We start from the raw sequence: 25,547 nt of genomic DNA, 5'->3' as shown, positions 1-25,547 counted from the left end.
AAAATGGTCACTGTGTCACTTTTTAGGGCCACTGTAACTTGGACCGGTCACTAAGCAAATGATTGTTAAGTCGGGGACTATCCGTAGACTACCAATCATGTATTTGTTTAATAAATTTATATGTTACCCATCTCACTATCCGAAATGACTCTTGGCAGCTTACAATGCAGTAAAAATATAACAATAGTTTATTAATGTAAAAACAATTTAAAATGACAAGAATGAGAGACTAAAAGCTTGAGTGGTGCGGAGATGGTGTTTTTTCTTGCTCACCTTGAATAAAGTCCTAATGTGGATACCAAGTGGGACGCGGTGGCTCAGTGGCTATGACGCTGAGATTGTGCATCAGAAGGCAGTTCAGCAGTTCGAATCCCTAGTGCCGCATTACAGAGTGAGCTCCCGTTACTTGTCCCAGCTTCTGCCAACCTAGCAGTTCGAAAGCATGTAAAAAAATGCAAATAGAAAAATAGGAACCACCTTTGGTGGGAAGGTAACAACATTCCGTGCACTTTTGGCAATTAGTCATGCCGGCCACATGACCACGGAGACGTCTTTGGACAGCGCTGGCTCTTCGGCTTAGAAACAGAGATAAGCACTGCCCCCTAGAGTCGAGAACGACTACCACATATGTGCAAGGGGAACCTTTATCTTTATAAATGTGGATACCAGTTGATGAAGATGGTAGTTAAAATCAAAACCTCTAGCAAGCCCCAGGTTGGGGAGGATCTGTTAGTTCCCTTGGTTGAAGTTGTTTGTGTGTATTCATTGTATCTCCTTAAGGTTCTCTTTGCCACAGATTTAACTGCACTTCTGCAAGCTCTTTCTACTCTTTCTCTCCGCCACAGACAATTGTTCAGGTACTCAAATCAACTGATGCATTTCTCTTTGTCCCAAGATCTTGGTGGCTTTCTTTCTAGGTTTAAAGAAGGAAAGAAAAGGCGCTTAACAGAGCAAGATGCCGAAGAGATGTTTCGTATTGAATTTGCAGCTCTTGAAGCCAAGGGCGTGGGGGAAGGGCCAGGCTGTCCAATGGTTCCCTTACATCAGGGGTGTCCAAACTTGGGAACTTTAAGATTTGTGGACTTGAAGTCCACAAGTCTTAAAGTTCCCAAGTTTGGACACCCCTGCCTTAGATATTTCATCTTTGGGATCAGAAGACAGGCGATCTCTGCCTAGGTGGATAGTTACTCCTAAATAACTACCCTTGGGAACCTGTCATCATTTTGCAAGGTATTCCTAGCAGTAAAATAAGCATTTGCCAAAATATTTTTTTTTAAATAGACCACTTACAGAATCAAAGAGCCTTTTGACATGAATCAAAGGGTATCATTCCAGCTCCTTTTAGAATTCCCATTGAATTTTGAAGTACAGCTAAGCAGCAGCATTTGTCATCTCTCCTTCATTCAGACATGACAGAATGAGTCTGAAAGACCTTGCCTCTCATATTTCTTGCATTTGGAGTACAGTCTTCAAAGCCGTTCTTCAAGATGGAAGAAATCTGGGGGGTTTTTTTCTGTTGAAAGAAGTATATCTTCCCTATCGCTGTATAATATTTTACTGCCTAAATGGATCTGAGACCAGTAGGGGTTAAACCAGAGCCAGACATGATTGAGGGCATATAGATAATCCTCACCACGATTCAGACCAGACCTTAATATTGCTAGTGATGCAGTCATTAAGTGAGTCATGCCCAATTTTATGACTGTTTTTCCACAGGATGCAAACCCGGTTTTTCCCATTGAGTTTGATCGTCAGAAGCCCTCTGGGAAAGTCGCCAGTGGCAACCACATAACTCCAGGACACTATTGAAAATACATGCTGGTTACCAAGTGCCCAAATTCTGATGCTGTGGCCACAGAGATGCTCTGATGGTCATAAGTCACAGCACCATTATAACTTCAAACAGACTTTAAGCAAATGATTATAACTTGGGGACTACCTGTATTTTTCTCTTCTCCCTGCTCTGACCAATGCAAGTATCTGCTAAGGAGGGATATCAAATATACAGTACTCTTTCCAGAAGCTAAAGCAAAAGGCTTTAAAAATCTGAAGGAACAGAGCAGTTTTCAACGCATAGCAGCTTTGAACTTGAAAGTAGCCAGAGGTAATTTTTTTACTTCGTTTAATCTAAGAAAGACAGACTCAAAGTTGAGCCATTATTACATTTGGCAGCTAGAAATTGCATACAACTTCCAAGGACCTTAGCTAATCTTGAAAAAGCTAAACAGGGTTAAAGATTACTTGGTTAGGAAAGCTCCAGAAAATCCCAGGGCAGTAGGTTAGATGAATAAATCAATAGAATTCAACATCATTATCATCTTGGAAGAAGGCTGTGGCAAATCACACGATATTATTGCCAAGAAAACTCCATGGTCTTATTTATGTACTCATCTGGAGCCATATAGGACTTGGAGAAGATTTGAATTTTTATTTTAAAATCATTTTGGTTTATTTTTCTGAACCAAGATGATGACTATAAAATTCAGTGGAATGAAATCTGAGAGGTAAAATGCATTCGATCCTACACGTAAACTACATCTGATCTATGCAGATCAGGTCAGTTTGCTTGGATATTCTTTGAAATCCAAAGAAATCTTTACATGCTCTCCATCCCTATCTTCTACTAAATGTTGTAGCAGGCTACAGTAGGAATCTTCATTACAGTAAAGAGAAAGGAAAAAATGAGAAATTTTCAAAGACATTACGTAAGAAATGGATTATGAACAATATGGGAAAGAGTGAAAGGGAAACATTATTTAGAAATAACAATGTGGCTTTCAATTGACACATCCAAATATTATTAGTATGAGAAATATTATTAGATACAAAGATATCTTAACAGAAAGGGGGGAACTAAAACAAAAACAAGAATTAGAAAAACAAGGGATTGATGTAAGTTGGTTTTCACAATTGCTAATACAATCAAGATATGAAAAAGATAAAAGGGAGTCTGGTTTTAACTTAGGAAGTTCGGAGTTGGATAAGATACTTATGGGAACGGAAGAAAGAATAATCAAGGAACTATATAGCTACCTATTAAGAACTATGCTATAAGAAGGAAGTGTTAAAAGATACAATGTTAACATGGGCAAAGAATTTTGGCCATACAATTGAACTAGAAAAGTGGCAACATCTATGGGAAAGGAATTATAAATTAATCATGTCAACAGCTTACAAAGAAAACTACAAAATGTTTTACAGATGGCACATGTCACCAGGAAAACTAGCTAAGATGTTTAAAGACAAGTCAGTGAAATGTTGGAAATGTCAACAAGCAATAGGTTCATACTACCACATGTGGTGGACATGTGCAGAAGCAAGGAAATATTGGTCTAAAATAAGAGTATGGTTAAAGAAAATGTTACAACAAGAAATAGAATTTAGACCTGAGATACTTTTACTAGGTATTATCCCAGAGAAATTCAAGAAAGAGGATACCTATTTGATTATACATATAACTACAGCAGCAAGAATTGTATTTGCCCAAAATTGGAAATTAAATAAGCTACCAACAGACGAAGAAATAATAAAAAAGGTATTAGATTGTGCAGAGAATAGGTTGACAATGAAAATAAGGGATAAAGAGGAATCAGAGTATTTCAAGACGTGGGGAAGGATTTTATGACTGGCTAGAGAAAGCAAGCTAGAAAAGAAAGTAGGGAGAAGATAAAGTACTAAGATGACGGACTATTAAATGGAAAAAGGCAGGGAAGAAGGGGAAAACAGAAAAGAAAATATTAAATATATACCGGTAAGTATATATTCAAGAGCGAGATATAAAGGGGGAAATAACCAGGGTAGACTAGCGAAGGTAAGGGAATAAGAAATGATACTAAATTATATTTGGGTTGATGGAAATACCATCCCAAGGAAACATAAACTGAGTTTTGAAATATACACCAACAATAATAGAAAAAGAAAGGGAGAGAGGAGGAGAGAATGAAAGGGTTAGAGATTACCTGGTTAGGAAAGCTCCAGAAAATCCCAGGGCAGTAGGTTAGACGAATAAATCAATAGAATTCAACATCATTATCATCTTGGAGGAAGGCTGTGGCAAATCACATATTATTGCCAAGAAAACTGCATGGTCTTATTTATGTACTCATCGGGAGCCATATAGGACTTGGAGAAGATTTGAACTTTTATTTTAAAATCGTTTTGGTTTATTCTTCTGAACCAAGAAGATGATCATAAAATGCATTCCATCCTACACGTAAACTACATCTGATCTATGCAGATCAGGTCAATTTGCTTGGATATTCTTTGAAATCCAAAGAAATCTTTACATGCTCTCCATCCCTATCTTCTACTAAACGTTGTAGCAGGCTACAGTAGGAATCTTCATTACAGTAAAGAGAAAGGAAGAAATGAGAAAAGATGGATGGGGAAAAAAACCCGAAGAAATAGCAACTGACCTATGTTCTACCATATTAAGGAGAGTTGAAAGTATATGATTATTCTCTATTTTCTAACATGGCAAATTTGTGAGTGGTGAAATTCCAACTGATTGGTGAAACAAAGCAATCACTTAACAAGCACGTGGCACAACATAGGAGATCAAATCCATCAGATTTAGCAGCCCATCTGCATTTCAAAGACAAAGATCACTTTTTTGAAGGCAGCAAATTTCAAAAAGAGAAGATGATTGGTTTGAAAGAGGGTTAATAGAGTCCACCTATGTTAGAATTGAACATTCTAACATAGGTGGACTCAACAAGGGGGGGGAGGAATAAGGCACCACCTATCTCCAAATTTACAACTTGGCTTTTGCAGCAGTTCCAATAAGATTTCACAACCAGTTGCACCCTAATTCAGATGGCCCTGAGTGTACAGATAAATCCCCCTGTGGCCTCAACACCCCTCAGAGAGTGCTAACAACCAAGTGACAGCAAAGAAATACAATCCTTCCATACCCCTTCCACCATCCTATCAGAACCTGTCTTTCCATCCCTTCACCATCAGAACTGACGAAGTTCTTGAATGAGAAGTGAAATGTTTTCTTCTTCTTCCTCAAGGAAAAAAATAGCCCAATTGCCTTTTGAAGAAGAAAAAGCACCTTTTGAGATTTCAGTTGAATCCAGTGGTGGGATTCAGCCAGTTCGTACCTATTTGGGAGAACCGGTTGTTAACTTTCTAAGCAGTTCAGAAAACCGGTTGTTGGAAGAAATCTCATTTTGGGTTTTTTTCCACTTTACAGGGATAATCCTGAAAGGAAGGCAGGAAGGAAACATTCTGGTGTTGTTTCTAGCCTAATCTTTATAGCCCTGTTTATAGAAATTGCCTTTCCGGTTAACCCTTATTACATTGTAACAGCTAAGGTGAAGCGCCCATCGACCTAATTGGCGTTGAATTGGCCATGCCCACCCAGTCACATGACTGCCAAGCCCCGCCTACCCAGCTGGTCATTAGGCCAGAGAACCAGTTGTTAAATTATTTGAATCCCACCACTAGTTGATTCTTACCTCTTGACTTTTTGAAATGCAGCTGCCAATTCAGTTGGAAGAGCAGAACATACAAACTTACAAAGTGTAGTTATTTCAAACACATGTGACACACACACACCCAAAAAAAGTTTGTGATCTAACCAATATGGAAAAGAAAGGATTTTTTTTCTAGAGATGCAAAGTGCAACACAGCAAATCATATCGCTGTGCTTCAATGAGGAGAAAATATGTCAAACTGAGGGCATAAATATTACAAGTATATCACAATTTATTGTATAACCTCTTACAGAAGGAAAATAATGATGAGATTACATAGCAACTGCATGGCATGCAGATTGACACACTTGTTCTAACAACTGTTCTTGAGAAAAAGACAAAGGTAGCATTAGTAGCAATTTTTTTTAAAAGCATATATTCTAGGGCAAGAGGAGGTTTGGGAAGCTCTTGGCAGGAATCTGATGGCTGGCAAAGTGGAGTAGACACTGCAAGAAAGAAAAACGGGACACCAAAAATGGAAATAATTGACTGGATATTTATCTGATTTTGGAAGAAAGTTAATGGAAGGAAACTCAGAGTCTGAATGAATCTGCTTGAATTTTTTTAAAGGCATACCACAGATTTTGCTCTGACTGAAAGAAAACTGAAGTGCACTGGATATCATAAGGTAAAGGTTCCCCTCGCACATATGTGCTAATCGTTCCTGACTCTAGGGGGCGGTGCTAATCTCTGTTTCAAAGCTGAAGAGCCAGCGCTGTCTGAAGACGTCTCCATGGTCATGTGGCTGGCATGACTAAACGCCGAAGGTGCACGGAACGCTGTTATCTTCCCACCAAAGGTGGTTCCTATTTTTCTACTTGGATTTTTACATGGTTTCGAACTGCTAGGTTGGCAGAAGCTGGGACAAGTAATGGGGGCTCACTCTGTTATGCGGTGCTAGGGATTCAAACTGCTGAGTTTTCTGATTGACAAGCCCAGCGTCTTAACCACTGCATCCCTTCTGGATATCATACATTGGTTCAAAAACAGTTTATAGCATCCCGTGGTATTTAGATTTCCTGTGCTGGGATTTCCTTTCCTTCCCCATCCTCCCTGCTACTCTTTGGGCCCCAGCAACACGAACTGAGAAAACTAAGCAATTTAGTATTTGTTCTAGTAAGGATAGAAGAACCAGGATGGAAATGGGAAGATTCAGTCACTTGCAAAACTGTTATTAAGGACTCCACAGCCAAAATCATGTGGATGTAAAAACATAAAATTGCAAAGGGAAATGCTTAAAATGCTCTTTCTCCTTAGATCCTGACCACACATGAAAAATAACAAGCAGGAATGCTATTTCCACCAGAATCAAAGGAGGCTATTGAGCCACTGTCGGAAAAAGGATACTGGCTAGGCTGCTCTCATATTTTCTTTGTGGGGTGGGGTGTTTAATTGGTGACCTCTTGTTTAAATAGAAAAAAAATGAAGCATACAGATCATTGCTACACCTTTTCAAGCACAGAACTCCTGTTTTAAACTCCTGTTGTGTTTCTGCCCTGTGGCTGGATGCATATCCATCATTTGATGGCTACGTACATCAAGCTACATTCATTCATCAAGGTGGACAGCAGCCTCAGTGTCATCTATAAGCCCTATAGTACCACAGTGACACTAAAAATAATAAGAGAAGGCAGCACTTTTGGTGGTTTCATCATTTTAATCTTTCTCACACATCCAGGTCTTGACAGCAAAAGATCCATAAAAGAGAAAGAGCAAAAAAAATAGTAATCTGAAGTCAAAAATGAAACATATTCCATGTGTTTGGGGTTCTTAATTCCACCATCCATCATCAGAAAAATATAGCTGTTCTTCTTTTATCAATATGGGAATTTCATAAGTGCTGTATGACTGTGTAGGCTTAGTAAGGATCTGGTAGACAGTGATTTATGGAAGAAGATTAAAATAACTTAATATTTACAACTTGGCCAAACAATAGCTAGCTAAAGAAGGATGTGGCTTTCATGCAAAAAGTTCTAAGACCTGCATTCATCAAAGAGAGAAGGATATAAAAACAATGTGATGGCAAAAAGCAATAGAATGGTTTGATATGAGATCGGAGCACTTGTGAGTCCTTTGTACCAGCAGTCACCAACTGGCGGTCCGTGGACCACTGGTGGTCTGCGAGAAAATGTTGGTGGTCCGCAGAAAAATGATTTGCATTTTTTATATTGCACTAAATCAAGGGTCCTCAAAAAATGCCCTCTGTGATGGATACATGCAATGAATGTTTGTGTTGCTGCAGAGAGCCTCCCCCTTCGGGGTCTTTTTGTGTGGGTCAGAGGGGGGCAGAACTTAAGACTTGGGATCTGCTTCGGCCTGGTGCGAGGCTTTGGGCAAAGGCTGGCGGGAAGTGCCGCATAAAAATTAGATCAGTCTGTCTAATAAGAGGGAAATACAGAGCATAAAATGTATTTCTGGTGAAAACAGCAGAGGTAAATAACGTAAGACTGTAACCACATGCAGGTAGTTCTCATTTGGCGACTGCCTCATTTAGCAACTGTTTCAAGTTACAACAATGATGGAAAAGGAACTTTGCGACGTATGACCTTCGCAGATCTGCAAAGCAAAGCTGAAGTGAGATCGTAAGCATAATCTCAGTGACCACTTTAATTAATGACTGAATTGCCGGTCCAAATTGTGGTTTGCTGAATGAGTACTACCTGTATTATGCTACATATACTTACTGCATTTCTACCTTTTCTTTTCAGAAAAATATAATATTTATTCTTGCTAATTTTATTCTTCCTTCCTTTGAGGAAGATAGGGAAAGATGGCGATCTGGGTTTAATGTCACACGAAGTTACAATTTGTTTTAATTGATTCACTGAATTACTTGGTTGAATTTATGAAGTACCTGGTGAGATGCAACATGCCAGCAGCACCTCTCTGTTCCCAGACATGTAAATCTTTCCGCTTGGTAGACTCATCTCTGCACCAGCAGAGCTGGCTGTGTTGTAAAAGCCATTGTCCCAGCTGTTCCAGCTGTTGCAATGGATACTTCATTCTTCCTAGAATGAAGAAAAAGCAAACAAATATATAATGGCAGAAAAGAACTTGCTTTTTCTTTTAACCTCCATCCCCTCTTGTAGGAATGAAACCAAAAGAGCCACATCAAATAAACTAACATCAGAACACCAAATACAAGCTGGGCGGATACGTCCTCATAGACAACCCTCACTCAGTTAAAGGCCTAGGAGTATTCATCTCAAATGATCTAAGCCCCAGAGCTCGCTATAACAGCATTGCCAAAAAGGCATTCAGAGTTGTTAACCTAATTTTGCGAAGCTTCTTCTCCGGTAACATTTAACATTGTATTGCTAACTAGGGCATACAAAACCTTTGCCAGACCAATTCTCGAATACAGCTCGTCTGCCTGGAATCCACACTGTATATCGGACATTAATACAATCGAGCGAGTCCAGAGATATTTCACGAGAAGAGTATTCCACTCCTCTGCTCACAATAGAATCCCTTATGCCACCAGGCTTGAAATTTTGGGCTTGGAAAACCTAGAACTATGCCAACTAAGGTCTGACCTAAGCATAGTACACAAAATTGTCTGCTACAATGTCCTACCTGTCAACGGCTACTTCAGCTTCAACCTCAACAATACATGGCAAACAATAGATACAAACTCAAAGTAAACCATTCCAAACTTGATTGCAGAAAATACAACTTCAGCAACAGAGTGGTCAACGCCTGGAATGCTCTACGTGACTCCGTCGTTACATCCTCAAACCCCCGTAGCTTCAACCTTAAACTGTCTACCGTGGACCTCACCTTATTCCTAATGGGTCCATAAAATGGGGCATGCATAAGCGCACCAGCATGCCTACCATCCCTGTCCTACTGTCCCCATTTATTTGCACTCATTTCTTTAATTCATGTCCATGTTTATACTTAGTACCTGTTATCTCCTACATGTTTGGCAAACTAACTAACTAAATAAATAAATAAAATAACATTATATGGATTGTACTGTGAGGCTGATACTAGTGCAACCGTTTTAGGACTTTAATCTCAGCCTCAGAATTGTTATTTGTTCACGATCCAAATAGTTGACAGAGGATTCCAGCCAAAATAGATTTATTTAGAATGTACAACACATTCGTGAAGACATGAGCTACTTGTTAAGAGTTTCCTTATTCTGAGGTCTGAATTGGCCTCTTAAATAAACAGCGAGCAACACGTCAGTCTTTTCTAACATACGGCTTTTTAGCAGCTGAACCATTTTCTCTCTTTTTTTTCCAAGTGCCAGTTCCACACGTTGTGTTTTACTCTGACCAGAAGGAGGCAGGCTAAGCTTAAAAGATTTATCCTGGCCAGGACTGCCCAGTGTTCTCCAGAGGAGCTTTAAACCTGATGCTATGGGCTAGCGCTAGAGACTGGAACTAAAGCTAGGTTTCATTAAGTAAAATTAAACAGCGTTAACACGATTCTATTTCAGAAATGTCTTTTAGAATTTCTCCTTTGATAACACTTAATGGTTTCTGGGAGCCTCACTTAAGTCTTTTTCTTTCCCTTGAAGATCCATGCACGTCACTAGAAATATCGAACAAAAGAATATGAATTGAGAAATAACAATGGCCACAGGAACAGCATTAATGTTACATCGACTACCGCACAAGCGGATGCTGCAAAAATCTGTTCTGTCTTGGCTCTTTCTTCTTACAGAACTTGAAAGCTCAGACGCATCCCCAGAAATCCTCACAAATCAAAAGTAGCTTCTGCCCCCGGCTGACCTCCGTGGATTTCAACAGACAATTCTCTGTGCCACCAGCAACAAAGCAAAAAGTTGTCACACTGTTAGGAGACACACTTTTCGTAGCGCAGAAATATATGCATTCTTTTCCCTTTTGTAGAGTTTCACAAAAGAGAATTTGTTTCTGAAATTTGTTTCAAAGGAGAAATTAATTTATGTGACATTGTCCTAGGTAGGGGTGTGAACCTGCACCTCTTTATCTAGCCATGACGCAGCTATATTTTAATGATTGTCTTGTCTTTTGTGGTACAATAATTGTTGGATCTGGGCAACGAGAGACAGACTGCGGACACAAGTAACTCAACAGCTCATTTTATTAGTAGTAATAGTGATCCAGCTTACTCTGTGGTCGGAGGGTTCCCCTTTTATAGGGATGAGGCACGCCCATTGACCAATCAGAGGAATACCTGTTTCCCGCTGTAGGAGCGGACCAGAGGGAAGACTTATCTCGATCTATGTTAATATCTAACACCCCTCCCCTCCTAGATGGGACGTTTCGGTAGGTGACATAGTCCTTTAGGTAGGTGGGTGTTTGTCTTGCTCGGGAGGAACGTCGGAGTTCAGGTTGTGTTGAAGTACTTGCAGGACTGGTTTCCTGTTGGTTTGAAGTAGTTGCAGGATCGGGTGTTTTTCCTGTTTCTGGAGGTCTTGCGTTTTCGATGCTCTTTTCCCTGGTATCTTGTTCGGCTGTGATGACGGGGGGTTGCTCAGCGGCTGTGATGACGGGGGGTTGCTCAGCTGCGTGCGTGATGTCCTGTCCCCCGCTTAGCTCGCCGGTGTCGCCGTTTCCTGGGATGAAGCTTCCCTGCGGTTGTCTTTCTGTGGACAGGAAACTTTCGCCCTCATCCCTTAAGTTGGAGTGTGCTAGGCGACCTCGAAGCTGATCGATGTGCCTTCTCCAATTCCGCCCATCTTCAAGCTCTAACAAATACGATCGAGGGCCCATGATGCCAATGACCCTCGCCGGTATCCACAATGTCCCCCCTGTGTAATTTTGAGCATAAACAGTGTCTCCTTCTCTAAAAGATCTGACCTTACTTGTAGAGTCTGGGGGAGCCGAGGTAGAATAATTCGGGTGGAGCCTGTCCAGGTGAGACCGTAGGCGGCGACCCATTAGTAGTTCAGCGGGGCTTCTACCCGTCGTTGCGCTCGGGGTAATGTGTTGAATGAGGAGGTAATGGTCAATGCGTGTTTGCCAATCCCCCGGGCCCATCCTGGCGAGGGCCTCTTTCGCGAACCGCACCATTCTTTCTGCCTGACCATTGGACGCTGGATGGAAAGGCGCGATAAGGGCGTGTCTGATTCCCAACCCTGCTAAAAATGTTTCAAACTGCATGGCCGTGAATTGGGGCCCGTTGTCCGATACTAACAGATCTGGTAGACCATGGGTGGCGAAAAGCCGCCTAAGAACCTTTATAACTGCCTCTGCCGTGGTTGATGTCATTAGGACTACATCTAACCATTTAGAATAAGCATCTACAACTACGAGGAAGGTTTGACCCTGGAATGGCCCTGCAAAATCAATATGAATGCGTGACCAGGGTGCCTTGGATTTCTCCCATTCTGTGGCGGGCGCTTCCGGGGGTGCTGGTCTCGACTCCTGGCATGGGTCGCAAGTGGCCACCCACTCCTCTATTTCTTTGTCCATATTGGGCCACCACACATAACTTCTCGCTAACGCTTTCATTCTCACGATTCCCGGATGACCCATATGTAAAGCATTCAATACCTTTTTCCGTAGAGCAAAAGGAATAACAACTCGATCCCCCCACAACAAACATCCCTGTAACACGGAGAGTTCGTCCCGTTTAGACCAAAACATTTTGAATTCCGGGCCCACATTCCCCTTTGGCCACCCCCTCCATACCCAAGTTTGCACTTGTTTTATTAAATTGTCCTTCGAGGAGACCCTTGCAACATCGTAAGAAGAAACGGGTCCCGAATCCAAACAGTCAATGAGCAATACCGGTGCTTCTGGAGTGGGGTCTGGCAAAATGTTTGGTAATGGGCAACGGCTGAGCGCATCTGCGTGCCCTAGAGTGGAGCCCGGTCGATGAATTAACTTGTAAGAGTACGCAGCCAGGAAAACAGTCCACCTGGTCATACGTGGAGAAAAGGAGACCGGAGTGGGGCGATTTCCCGCCAAAAGTCCTAACAGCGGTTTGTGATCAGTAATGAGTTCAAAATCGCGGCCGTAGAGGTATTCATGGAAACGTTTCACACCTGCAACGGCAGCCAATGCTTCTCTGTCCATTTGGCTGTAGTTCCTTTCGGCCGATGAAAGAGTTCTGGAGTAGAAAGCAATGGGTGCTTCTTTCCCGTCGGGCATCCTGTGGCTGAGGACTGCTCCAACCCCGAAGGGCGATGCGTCGCAGGTCAATACCAGCGGGAGGGTTTGACTGTATTGCACAAGTAGTGAGTCAGTGGTGAGCAGGCGCTTTACCCCGGCGAATGCTGCAGCTTCGGCTCGTCCCCATCTCCATGGTGCGTTCCTCTGGAGTAGACGGTGTAGTGGCTCAGCAACGGTCGCCTTCTGTCTCAGAAAAACGCTGTAGAAATTAAGTAGTCCGAGGAAGGCCTGCAACTCGGTTTGATTTCGTGGTGTGGGGGCATCCTGGATTGCCTTAATTTTCTTTTCAGTGGGGTGAATTCCCTGACCATCAATTCTATAACCCAGGAATTCTACGCTAGGCACGTTAATTTGGCATTTTTCTTTTTTAAGGCGGAGGCCCTTCTCTCTGATTCTGGCCAAAACAGATCTGACTCTTTCGTTTAGTTGCTCCTCGTTTGCAGCGGACACCAAGATATCGTCAAAATATGGGACGACTCCCGGTATCCCTTGCAACAGCCGTTCCATGACGCTCTGGAACAATCCTGGAGCAATACTTACGCCGAATTGTAGCCGGTTGCATTTAAACGCTCCTCTGTGCGTCACTATAGTCTGGGCCTCCGCTGTGGCGCTATCTACTGGCAGTTGCTGGTAAGCTTGTGCCATATCTAACTTAGCGAAAACCTTTCCTGGCCCCAATGAGTGCAATAGGTGCTGTACTACGGGCACCGGATATGCGCTCTGTTGTAGCGCGACATTAATTGTGCATTTATAGTCTGCGCACAAGCGGACTGATCCGTCTGACTTAACTGGGGTCACGATAGGTGTCTCCCAACGCGCGTGATCTACCGGCTCAAGGATTCCTTGTTCCACTAACTTATCTATCTCTTTATCTATTTTTGGGCGGAGTGCAAAAGGCACTCGTCTCGGTTTAAGTCGGATTGGCGCCACATTTGGATCTAAATTGAACGATATTGGTTTGCCCACATACTTACCAAGACCGGAGCTGAACACATCCTCGAACTCCTTAAAGATCTTTTCAGCGCTGCTGTTTCTCACGGCGTTTATTCCGGTGACTTCTAATCCCAGGGCTTCAAACCAATCAAGCCCCAGGAGGTTCTGCAATGGCGCGCTGGAGATGGTCACGGGCAGCTGGGCTTCGATGTCCTTAAACTGGATGTGGAATGTGCCTTGGCCCACGATGGGGACTTGGTTCCCCTGGTAGTCTCGTAGCAGGACGTCAGGAGCGTGCAGTTGGCTCTTTCTGAGGCTGGGAATGGCCTGTTTCATGGATGCCCATGAAATGATCGTCAGGGTTGATCCTGTGTCAACCTCCAGCTCGCAGGGTGAGCCCTCCAAGAGGACTGTGACTTTCAGCCTTTTGGGCCGCTTAGGGCGGACCTGATGTATCGTGGTGAGATACGTTCGCAACTCCTCTCTCTGGGTCAACTCTATCTCATCGTCTATATCCTGAAAATACTCTCGTTGAGCGTCTTGGTAGAACGCTCTTTCGGCTCTCTGTGTGAATTCTCTCTGGGGATACGCTCGCTCACTTTCTTGTGAGTAATCTCTCTGGGAATACGCTCGTTCAGCTCTTTGGGGAGTTTCTCTCTGAGTAAACACTTGTGGATTTCTCTCTGGGCGCCCTTTTTGATTTCGCCAAGCCCCTGGGTTGGGCTTCTGTTGGCGGTACATGGGTGGCTGCCGTGAGGCAGGGACTCCGCTCCGGCACACTCGTGCGATGTGCCCAAGTTTGTTGCATTGCGAACAAACAACGTTCCTGAACCTGCAAGTAGACCTGGGGTGATTCCCTCCGCAGCTTGCGCAGGGCGGCAAACGGGATCCGGGTTTCCCCCCAGGTCTCCAGTGACTGCTCTGCATTAGGTGACTGTCCTCGAACTCGGGATCCACGTAGTCGGGGCTTGCGTCTTCGTAGTGGACTCTGGTTTGTCTCGGTGCTGGCTGGGTTTCGTTGACCCTTCTTTGTATGGTCACTGCTGATTTCTCCGCTGATTCCGACGCTCTTGCTTTGTTCAATGCTGACTGTAGGGTTAGATTCGGGTTGGCTAACAGTTTCTTTTGCAACGAAATGTCTCTTACCCCACAGATGAATTGCTCTAAGATATGCTCTTCCAAATCCCTGTATTCACAGTGGGCTGCTATTCTTCGTAGAGCTGCAACAAATTGGTTAATGGATTCTCCCGCCTTTTGTGTCCTCATGTTGAATTCTTTGCGGCTGACATGGCGGGACGGTTTTGGCGCGTAATGTGTTTCCAAGGCTTGTTTCAGCGTCGCCCATGGTACTGCTTGTATTGGAGTAGGCGCGGTGAGGTCTCTGGCCGTATTGAAGACTTCCTTTCCGCAGTAGCCGAGGAAGATATTTTTCTTTCTTGCATCGGTGATCCCCGTGTACTCATTTGCTTCGAGGAAACACTCGAAACGAATCATGAAGGCTTCCCATTCGTCGGTTGCTGGGTCGAAAGGAGCGGGGGGAGCATGCATCGCCATTTTCTCAGTTTGAATTTGCCGCGCTGCGGTGATCTGAGATGGCTGCCGGAATTTCTGCCGAATTCCTGGGCTGGATCAATCCGGAGATTCTCGAAGTAGCGTTCTTTGTCCTATCTGTCTCTCAATCCCACCTTCGTCGCCAATGTTGGATCTGGGCAACGAGAGACAGACTGCGGACACAAGTAACTCAACAGCTCATTTTATTAGTAGTAATAGTGATCCAGCTTACTCTGTGGTCGGAGGGTTCCCCTTTTATAGGGATGAGGCACGCCCATTGACCAATCAGAGGAATACCTGTTTCCCGCTGTAGGAGCGGACCAGAGGGAAGACTTATCTCGATCTATGTTAATATCTAACAATAATCTTTCCAGAGATTTGGAGGGTTTGTGGCATACCGTACTCCAAAGAGTCCTCCATGACCTTTTAAAAAAAAGTTAGACTGGAAAGTGCCAAGTAGATTAGGAGACTTCAAAATGATAAAACATTCAGAACAGAAAGTAGGAACAGCTGCACTAGAACATAAAACTGTCAGAGAAACTGCAAGTTCCTGTAGTTTTTCTTCAATAAAATAATTAAAAAAAAACATTGGTACCGTCTTAGTGCAGAGATGAGTTCTGGTGGCATCAAAATACAAATAAAAGGACATTTAGTAGCTGAACACGTCTTCCAGTCATCCCAATGCTGGATTCTATAAAGCTAATGCCAGCAACATACTGACCAACAGAAACATGGAGTTTTGATTGGCCACAGCCCTCAGGGGCTGTAGGAAGGCACTGAACCCTGATGGCAAACCTATGGCATGCGTGCCACAAGTGGCATGTGGAGCTATTTCTGAGGGCACGCATTGCCCTATCAGCTCCAGCGCCTCCTAGAGCCTCCGGAGGGCAAAAAAACACACAATGGGCAAACCAGAAGTTTGGGAATGTTGGGTTTTGGAGCCTCCAGGAGGGCAGGGGAGGCTGTTTTTGCCCTCTCCAGGCTCCAAGGAAGCGGTGCACACATGTGTGGGGCAGCAGGGGGGTTAGTGCATGTATGCGCAGGGGGCATGCCACAGGGGGCATTAAATTATGGGGGTGGGCACGCGATCATGTGTGATAGCACGCGTGCTCATGCTTTTGGCACCCGAAGCGAAAAAAGGTTCACCATCACTGCCCAAAACCCTAATCCTGCTGCCGTGCATGGGGGAGGGGGTCTGCAGATGGTGAGGAGCATAAGACACAATGGTTGTATTGAGCTGGTGCATAGGTAGCTCCTGGTGCTGATCATGATCGTTTGGTTTAAATTGATCATGAATGGTTTTTATCTGTTTCTATACTGTGTTTGGTTTTCTCTTGTAGTGAGCCACCCAGTTGCTTGGCTAAAATGGGCAGCCATACAAATAGTGCAAATAATAACAACTACTACTGCCTCCAAAAATTGTGGGCACTCCATTACTGGATGTTTTTAACAAGAGTGTAGATCAATGGTTCCCAATCTTTTTTGGGCCGTGCCCCACCTAAACATCTCTGACATGCACACCCCACATATAATTCTTACTTTACTCAAAAAGTGAACTACTCATGCCGAGGAAGCCTAAAAGGCCATTTCCTTGGTTTAAACAAGGTTCAAATTGCCCCCATTAAAAATCAAATTGCCCCCCTTTGGGGCATGGGCCCATTGGGAACCACTGATCTAGACAGTCGCTTAACTGAAATAGAATAGGTTCCCCTGCTTGAGCAGGGGGCTGGATTAGAAGACCTCCAAGGTCCCCTCCAGCTCATTCATTCTATTCTACTACGGTAGCTGTAATAAGTGAGTAGCTGAAAGCTTTAGTATAGGGATCATACCCATCTCTTACCATCTTTTGTGCTAGTTGTGCGTTAATGAACATGGAGCATAAGGTTAAGAAATAACTGCATTGATATAGATGGTTAGAAAACTAATTATTACAGGTAATTTGATAATGGGTAATGAATAATGGACTGGTATGTCCTAAACTGTGTGTCAAGATCCTTTAAAGATTTTTTTTTTCTTTGCTATTTGGTTCTTAGATTCTTTTTCTGGTTATTTTGTTTTCTTATTTCTGAATGAAATTTCATTTATTTATTTTTAATGTTGTTACCATTACACAATTATATCTTACCTCCATTGATACTTGATTTTGATACATTAATGCTCCTGCTGCTTGATACACTGTATTGTTGCAAAACTATGTTGTTTATATCTTTTTTCACAGACCATTTTTCTGTTAGTTTTTTTTAAAATAGCAATAACAGTTCTTAGACATATACTGCTACACAGTGCTTTACAGCCCTCTCTAAGCGGTTTACAGAGTCAGAACCTTGTTTCAAAAATGGGCTTGGATTTTTAGATTTTTACCTGAGCGAATGTAAGATTCGTGACAAGTGTGTGTGATTTCCCCAGCTAGATCCACATAGTGCGGTTTCTGTTCTTCCGGGGCGTGTTCGGCTCCAAGGGCGATCATGCAACCAGCAAAGCAAGCCAAGTGCCCCATTTTATGGTCCAAGATGCCTCCTCGCCATTCGGCAATGTAGGTTAGCCCACCGGGCGATTTTTTGACAAGGTGCTTTTCTATGGCCTAAATTTCACAGTATTTGGAAAAAGAGAGAAAGCGAGTTATTTGTGTGGCATTAACAAAAATGAAGCATTTTATAAATAAAATGTACACTGGTAGTGTCAAAAACTATGCATGCAAATCAGTGGTGGGATTCAAAACTTTTTACAACCTCTTCTTGTAGGTGTGGCCTGCTTTGTGGGAGTGGCTCGCCGGCCATGTGACCGGTGGGAGTGGTTGCCAGTCATGTGACTGAGTGGGAGCGGCTTGCCAGCCATGTGACTGGGTGGGCATGGCCAACTTGTAAAATGTGTTGAAACTCACTTAACAACGCTCTTGATTAGCAACCAAAATGTTGGCTCAGGAACTCTGGCATTGAAGTGTGCAAGTCTTAAAGCTGTCAAGTTACAAGACCCTTGTACCCTTAACCCTTTAGAAAAAAAACCCAGGGGTGTTCAAACTTGACAGCTTTAAGACTTGTGGACTTCAACTCCCAGAATTCCTCCTCTGGCTCTTCATCTTGATGATGTGGGACGGGCGGGGGGAGGGAGCTGCTGGATCTGGTTCTAAACGGCACTGTAGATTTGTGGAACCTCTTCTATAGAAGAGGCTAGAACTGGGAGGAACCCACCCCTGACCTCAACCCATCCTACCCCACATGATTGTTGTGGGGAAATTTATGGAAGGAGATTAGTCCCCTTACAAAAGTTCCTTTACTGACCGTTTGAACTTACAACAGCACTGAAAAAAGTGATTTATGACCCTTTTTCACACACCATCCCCCGTGGACACAGGATCAAAATTCAGACACGACATCTAACTCATATTTACCACGGTTGCAATGTCCTGGGTCATGCGAAGGTTTCCTTTTGCAACTTTCTGACAAGCAGAGTCAATGGGGAAGCCAGATTCACTTAACAACCAGGTGACTCATGGAATCATGATTCACTTAACAACCGTGGCGAGAAAGGCCGTAAAGGGGGGCAAAACCCGCTTAATACACGATTCGCTTAACAACAGGCATTTTGGGCTCAACTGTGGTCGAGGACTACCTGGACCTAGGAAACAGGACCGAGGGGGACGGGGCAGCGAGCCAGGAGAGGCCCTGGGCAACTCCGAGCCGGCCTAGCGGGCCCCGAGGGGCGCTGGTGGGAAGACGCGGAGAGGAAGAGGAGGGAGGAAGCCCACACAGGCCGCCTGGACCAGCGCAGGAAAGGCGGGAGGCGGCAGAGGGCAGCGGGAAGCTCCGCCGCCACGCCGCGCCGCGCCGCCCGAGGCCGAAGCGGAGCCGCCGGTCGACTGAGGGTCCCCCCGAGAGGGCGGCGTCGCCGCTTTAGCGGTCCGCGAAAGAAGCGCAAGGCCGCCGCCGCCTCTCTGCATCCCAAGCGAGGCGCTTCCCCGGCCAGCGGCGGCCATGGCCCGCGGCGGTAAACAGGAGGGCCGCCCGCCCGAACAGGCCGCCTCGCCTCCGGAGGCCTCCCAGGGAGGCGGTTCTGGGCGCCCGCCGCCACCGGCGCCTCCGCCTGCTCGGTTGCCGCGGCTGGCCCTGGCCCTGGCCTTCCTGGCGGCGCTGCTGGCGGCCAAATACTACCGGGACGCCGAGGCTGCCCGGCGACAGGTAATGAGGAGCGCGGCGGGGGGGGGGTGTCTTCGGAGGGTGCGGATGGGTGGAGTGTAGTGGGTTGGCGGGGGGCAGCCCTGGGGTCTCGGGACGTTGAAGGGGACTTAGACTGATAATGGTAATCATCACATAATCGTGATTAAGTAGCATGATATGGTATATTTCATATTACATTTCATCCTATATTTTACATTATCTTATATTGAATATAATATACAATATTATGTGTGTGTGTGTATTTATATATGTGCGTGTATAGATAGATAGATAGATAGATAGATAGATAGATAGATAGATAGATAGATAGATAGATAGATAGATAGATGATAGATAGATGATAGATAGATAGATAGATGATAGATAGATAGATAGATAGATAGATAGATAGATAGATAGATAGATAGATAGATAGATGATAGATAGATGATAGATAGATAGATAGATAGATAGATAGATAGATAGATAGAAGAAAGGAAGGAAGAAGAAAGAAAGAGAAAGAAAGAGGAAGGAAGGAAGGAAGGAAGGAAGGAAGGAAGGAAGGAAGGAAGGAAGGAAAAAGAAAGAAAGAAAAAGAAAGAAAGAAAGAATTCTTTATTGACCAAGTGTGATTGGACACAAAAGGAATTTGTCTTTGGTGCCTATGCTTTCAGTCTACATAAAAAGAAAAGATACATTTGTCATGAATCATAAGGTACAACACTTAATGATAGATAGATAGATAGATAGATAGATAGATAGATAGATGATAGATAGATAGATAGATAGATAGATAGATAGATAGATAGAAGAAAGGAAGGAAGGAAGAAGAAAGAAAGAGAAAGAAAGAAGAAGGAAGGAAGGAAGGAAGGAAGGAAGGAAGGAAGGAAAAAGAAAGAAAGAAAAAGAAAGAAAGAAAAAAAGAAAGAAAGAAAGAATTCTTTATTGACCAAGTGTGATTGGACACAAAAGGAATTCGTCTTTGGTGCCTATGCTTTCAGTCTACATAAAAAGAAAAGATACATTTGTCATGAATCATAAGGTACAACACTTAATGATAGTCATAGGGTACAAGTAAGCAATCAAATCATGCTAGGAAACAATCAATATAAACGTAAGGATACAAGCAACAAAGTTACAGTCATAAGTGGGAGGAGATGGGTGATAGAAGGATGAGAAGATGAATAGTAATAGTAATGCAGACTTGGTGAACAGTTTGATAGTGTTGAGGGAATTATTTGTTTAGCAGAGTGATGGCATTCAGGGAAAAAACATCTTGTGTCTTAATTGTTCTGGTGTCTTTTTTGTGTATATTGGTGTGTGTGTGTATCTGTATCTATCTATTTATTTATTTATCTATCTATCTAGACACACATGCAGAGAGAGAGAGAGAGAGGGAGAGATATTATATTGAATGTAATCATAATTAAGTATTAGCTCATGATAAAGTACTGTAACCCCAAGGAGTGGATGGAGCCTGCCGTCTACCAGGTGTTCCTAAGGCCTTTTGAGGTCATTGGGGTTTATTCTGGAGATGGTGGGGAGTAAAGATAGGGTCCTCCCCATGGTGCTTTTGACTCACAGGTTAGAAGGGGGCTCAGAAGGGGTTTGATCCCATTCTGACATTAACCTAGCTTTGAGTAACTGATGTTTTGGATGTGCAAAACGCAATCCTGATCCAGGGAAAGGCAAAGGGGCCTCGGCCTCACACACACAACCTCCTTGTAAGGTAAAAACGGTCAGATATAAAGTACATCTGCTAGTTGTTTATCTGATGGCTCTACATCCATCCATACAGATGGATTAGCTAGGATTGTGTGTACCTGTGTCCTGTGGCATTGGAGAACATCTATTTTATGTATGTATTTACACACATACAATATAATATAATAATAATAATAAATTTGGATTTATTAGCCGCTCCCTTTCCAGACAGGACTCGGGGCGGCGTACAATGGAGCATATAGAACATAAAACATGTGTACAAACACATAAACATACATATATACAAAGACACACATGCACGGAGGAGGTAACAAATTACATAGACAGTTAAAAATCACCATTAAAATACCCCAGTTGTAAGAAACCCAATGTAAAATTAAAATTTAAAATTTAAAAAGACAGTCAGGAGGAGTAAGAAAAATTATGGTTGAGCCAGGCCAGATAATTGAAAGAGGTGGGTCTTCAGCTGTACACGGAAGGAGCGGAGATCGGAAGAAATCCTGATGTCACGGGGGAGGTCATTCCACAGGGCTGGGCCCATCACAGAGAAGGCTCTGCTCCTGGGTGTCGCCCCCCCGACACTGTTTGGCGGACGGCACCCGGAGAAGTCCCTCTCTGTGTGAGCGAATTGGTCGTAGGGATGTGTGGGGCAGGATGTATATACATTGTCTGTCTCTCTCTCTCTCTCTCTCTCTCACACACACACACACACACACACATACGGCAGTGAACACACCTCATACTCCTGCCTCCTATTTTCCCCACAACCACAACTCTGTGTGATGGGTTAGGACAGGGGTGTTCAAACTTGGGAACTTTAAGACTTGTGGACTTCAACTCCCAGAATTCCCCAGCCAGCCATGCTGGCTGGGGAATTCTGGGAGTTGAAGTCCACAAGTCTTAAAGTTCTCAAGTTTGGACACCCCTGGGTTAGGATGACCCAAAGTCATCCACCCAGGTTTCATGCCTAAAGTGGGACCAGAACTCTGTGGTTGTTTGGACTGGATACCCAACAATGGAGTATGAAAGGTATTTCATACTCCTAAGGAGTATGAAAGGTATTTCTCCCAACTAAAGAACTGTATAAAAATTGGGCAACAGCTTGTATTGTTTGGGATGGGTGGGAAATAAGCCCCATAAAATTCAGAAGTGTTTTTATTAGAAATAATTGTACATGTGTTGTGAATGTTGATGTTTGGAAGAGTCCTTGTTCTTGGAGTGCTGGACGTTTTTGAAGGCTCTTTCATCTTTTTATGACTAGGGTAATAAAAGCTGAGCTCCCCAGGGTTATGTACATAAGACAGGCAGCCATACTCAAGCAGCATTAATAGAATTGTTTTCATTGGGTATCAGCTGTCCTGGTGCCATAAAACTGAAGGGGGGCGGGGAGGGCATTTGAGGACAGACAAAAGAATGAACTTCTAAATACATACAACTGATTGGATTCTTTGCAGACCTCAATTGCTTTAAAGATGGTTCCTGAAGGGAGGGGCAGAGGATATCTTATCAGCACCCCCCCACTAAACTAATTCCTAAATATAGGTATTCCTCGATTTACAACCACTTTTAGAACTGGTACTTCCAGTGCTAAGTGAGGCAGTGGCTAAGCGAGTCGTGCACAATTTTATGACCATTGTTGCCATTCTTGTTAAAAAGAATCCATGCTGTTCAGAGAATCACGTAGTCCTTCAGCAAATCTAGCTTCCCTCTTTGACTTGCTTGTCAGAAACCAACTGGGAAGGTCACAAATCAGAATCCAGTGTCCCCCCCAGGATGCTGTTGTGGCCCATCAGTGGCCAGTGGAGCTGGCAGCAGATTCGGACAGTGAGGAGGTTGGGGAGGAACATGGGCCAGTCCTGGAGTCTGGGGAAGGCTCTGATGAGGGCTCTGCATTGGAGGCAGAGAGGGGGCCAGGGCCGTCTGACAGTTATCAGCTGCCTTCAGAGTCAGACATCAATGAAGCAGAGGAACAGCTGGAGCCTGTTTCCAGTGGGCGCATGTGCAGAATTGCCAGATGAAGGGAACAGCTAAAGAACAGGGGTCGACTTGGGAGTAAGGCCACAGGTGGATGATGAATGGCCCCTCCCAGAGGAAATAAAAGAGGAGCAAAAGGGGAGTGGAGTTTGCAGGAGACAGTTCACTTAATTGGTTCGTGACTCTCCAAGACTCCTTGCCAAGTTTTGCAGATAGGAGCCTGGCAGCTCTCCAAGCCAGATAAGGTCTGTGGCTGTAAATCCTCCTTTGAAAGACTTTGCTGGATGTGAAAGAGCAGAATTCACAGTCAATTAATAAAAGGGTTTTTTGTCGGGACAAGGAGTTTGCTTCATGCTCTTGGGAAGCCTCGGTCAAAAAAGAGGCTGCAACCATAGTAAATGCTTGCCAGTTGTTGCCACGTGCCCGGATTTTGATCATGTGACCACAAAGATGCTGCAACAGCCCTAACTGCCAGGACCAGTTGCAGGTCCCTTTTTCCAGTGCCGTTTTAACTTTGAACAGTTGCTAAACAAAAAAGAGGAGCAAAAAGGGAGTGGAGTTTGCAGGAGACAGTTCGCTTAATTGGTTCGTGACTCTCCAAGACTCCTTGCCAAAGTCGAGGATCACCGTTAGGTACAGACGGTTGCAGATTGTTAGGACTGGGTAGAAATAATCTTTTTATTTTGTTTTGGGTCCCCCCCCCCCTAAGTCTTATTTATGGTGCCTGCAGATTCCAGGTTTTGACGCTTGCCATTTTGCAGGTAGCGCAAATACCCTGGGGGAAAGAAACGTATTTGGGAAATCAACATCCCCCACCTTCCAGAACATTATTATACTTGTAGGCATTTTAATGGCATTGCTCAGTCAAACGGATAACTGGTTGGTACCTCGCTGCATTTCAAACAGCCTTGGGCTAGCGCCACTAAAATAATGTCCTGGCCTTAAGTGCTTAGTGATGTCAGAGCTTTTGCAGCTCCTGGGCTCTTCATCTCTTCTGAGTCCTAGCTTGGGATCCATTCCCAACCCATTTCTACTTTGGAGACAGCCCTGCAAGGCACTTAAGTGCTTTCCTGACCATAATTGACAACAACAGCAGCGTTCAGGCAGCATTAGCATCCTTTTAGGCTGGCAGATAGCAGATGGAAAATAAATGCTCTTCAGAGCTGTGGGAACTTTAATGGGGCAGCAAGCAGCATGGAAGCCTGCAGAGGGAAGAAAACCAATTGCTCTAGGGAGGTGGGTGGGTGTGTGTGTGTCTGCCTGCACTCCAAAGCAGATGACAGGAGTAAATTTTAAACTCACCCCCTCCAACCTTTCTTGAGATTACTCGCTCATAGACCAGTGTTTCTCAACCTTGGCAACTTTTAAGATTTATTGGCTTCCACTCCCAGATTTCCACAGGAGAATTCTGGGATTTGAAGTCCACATGTTTTAAAGGGACATGTACTTGAAAGGATGAGGAACATGTGCTCTTTGAGGTACTGCTGGACTCTAGCATCCATTAAGTCAAGGTAAAGGTTCCCCTCGCACATATGTGCTAGTCGTTCCCGACTCTAGGGGGCGGTGCTCATCTCTGTTTCAAAGCTGAAGAGCCAGGGCTGTCCGAAGATGTCTCTGTGGTCATATGGCCAGCATGACTAAATGCCGAAGGAGCATGGAACGCTGTTATCTTCCCACCGAAGGTGGTCCCTATGTTTCTACCTGAATTTTTTACGTGCTTTCAAACTGCTAGGTTGGCAGAAGCTGGGCCAAGTAACAGGAGCTCACTCCATTACGCGGCACTAGGGATTCGAACTACCGACCTTCTGTTCAACAAACTCAACGTCTTATCCACTGAGTCCAGCATCCATTACCCTACAATCCAAAAAACTGCAGTTTCCATACTTCTAATCGTAACGACTTATGTCTCCTTTTTTCTCTTATCTCTCCAAAACACTGTCTGAATTAAGCAATTTTTGTCACCCTGGCAGTAATGAGCTAAGTTAGAAGGAATGTGAGCTGTGGGCTCAACCCAGGCAGAGCATTTGCCTTAAGTGACTCATAGAAATTAATGGGAACTTGTGGGATAATATAACTATGTTTTTTTTTTAAATAACAGCTGCTACATCTCAGCCATGAGACAGAATGTATGGGGGCCAAACATCACACTGCAGACTATGTAGCTTCCTATATAAATGTTTTGCAATCAGGAGAACAATTATGGGTCAATGATCAGAGTACAGGTAGTCCTTGACTTACGACCACCTTTGTGTCCAGGATTTCTGTTAAGTGAGACATTTGTTAAGTGCATTTTGCGACCTTCCTTGCCACAGTTGTTAAGTCAATCAATGCATATGATAAGTTGGTAACATGGTTGTTAAGTGAATCTTGCTTCCCCCTTGATTTTGCAGATCAAGGTTGCAAAAGGTGATCACATGATCTTGGCTAATAGCAACGGTCATAAGTATGAAACCTGTTGCCAAGCATCTGAATTTCGATCACGTGATCATGGGGAGGCTGCAAAGGTCGTAAGTGTGAAAAAACGTTGATAAGTCACTTTTTTCAGTGCCACTTTGAACAGTCACTAAATGAACTGTTGTAAATTGAGGACTACCTATACAAGGTTTGCATATAGAGAG

The 25,547-nt window shown here is 43.8% G+C and overlaps 3 protein-coding genes across 4 annotated transcripts in view; 2 read left to right on the top strand and 1 right to left on the bottom strand.

The window, feature by feature from the left end:
• The window catches only part of LDLRAP1 (low density lipoprotein receptor adaptor protein 1), a 632,547-nt gene that overhangs the window by 366,081 nt on the left and 240,919 nt on the right, over window positions 1–25,547 (top strand). The gene's annotated exons all lie outside the window — the stretch shown is intronic.
• Window positions 99–18,670, bottom strand: LOC309396679 (uncharacterized protein). Its single transcript, XM_081962012.1, has 4 exons — window positions 18,465–18,670; window positions 17,438–17,657; window positions 8,335–8,488; window positions 99–426 (listed from the first exon to the last, which is right to left on the bottom strand). The coding sequence occupies exons 1-4, from the start codon at window positions 18,486–18,488 to the stop codon at window positions 318–320; spliced, it is 507 nt and encodes a 168-aa protein (XP_081818138.1). The 5' UTR covers window positions 18,489–18,670; the 3' UTR covers window positions 99–317.
• The window catches only part of SELENON (selenoprotein N), a 48,797-nt gene continuing 42,126 nt past the window's right edge, over window positions 18,877–25,547 (top strand). The window contains exon 1 of the mRNA XM_081961942.1: window positions 18,877–19,251. Coding sequence (XP_081818068.1) covers window positions 19,048–19,251 — 204 coding nt within the window. The 5' untranslated portion in view covers window positions 18,877–19,047. The remainder of the gene's footprint in view (window positions 19,252–25,547) is intronic.

This window comes from Natrix helvetica (assembly GCF_964273705.1).
Source record: "Natrix helvetica genome assembly, chromosome: 9".
In the NCBI taxonomy this organism is placed as follows: domain Eukaryota; kingdom Metazoa; phylum Chordata; class Lepidosauria; order Squamata; family Natricidae; genus Natrix; species Natrix helvetica.
This window is presented reverse-complemented; position numbering and strand designations above follow the sequence as displayed.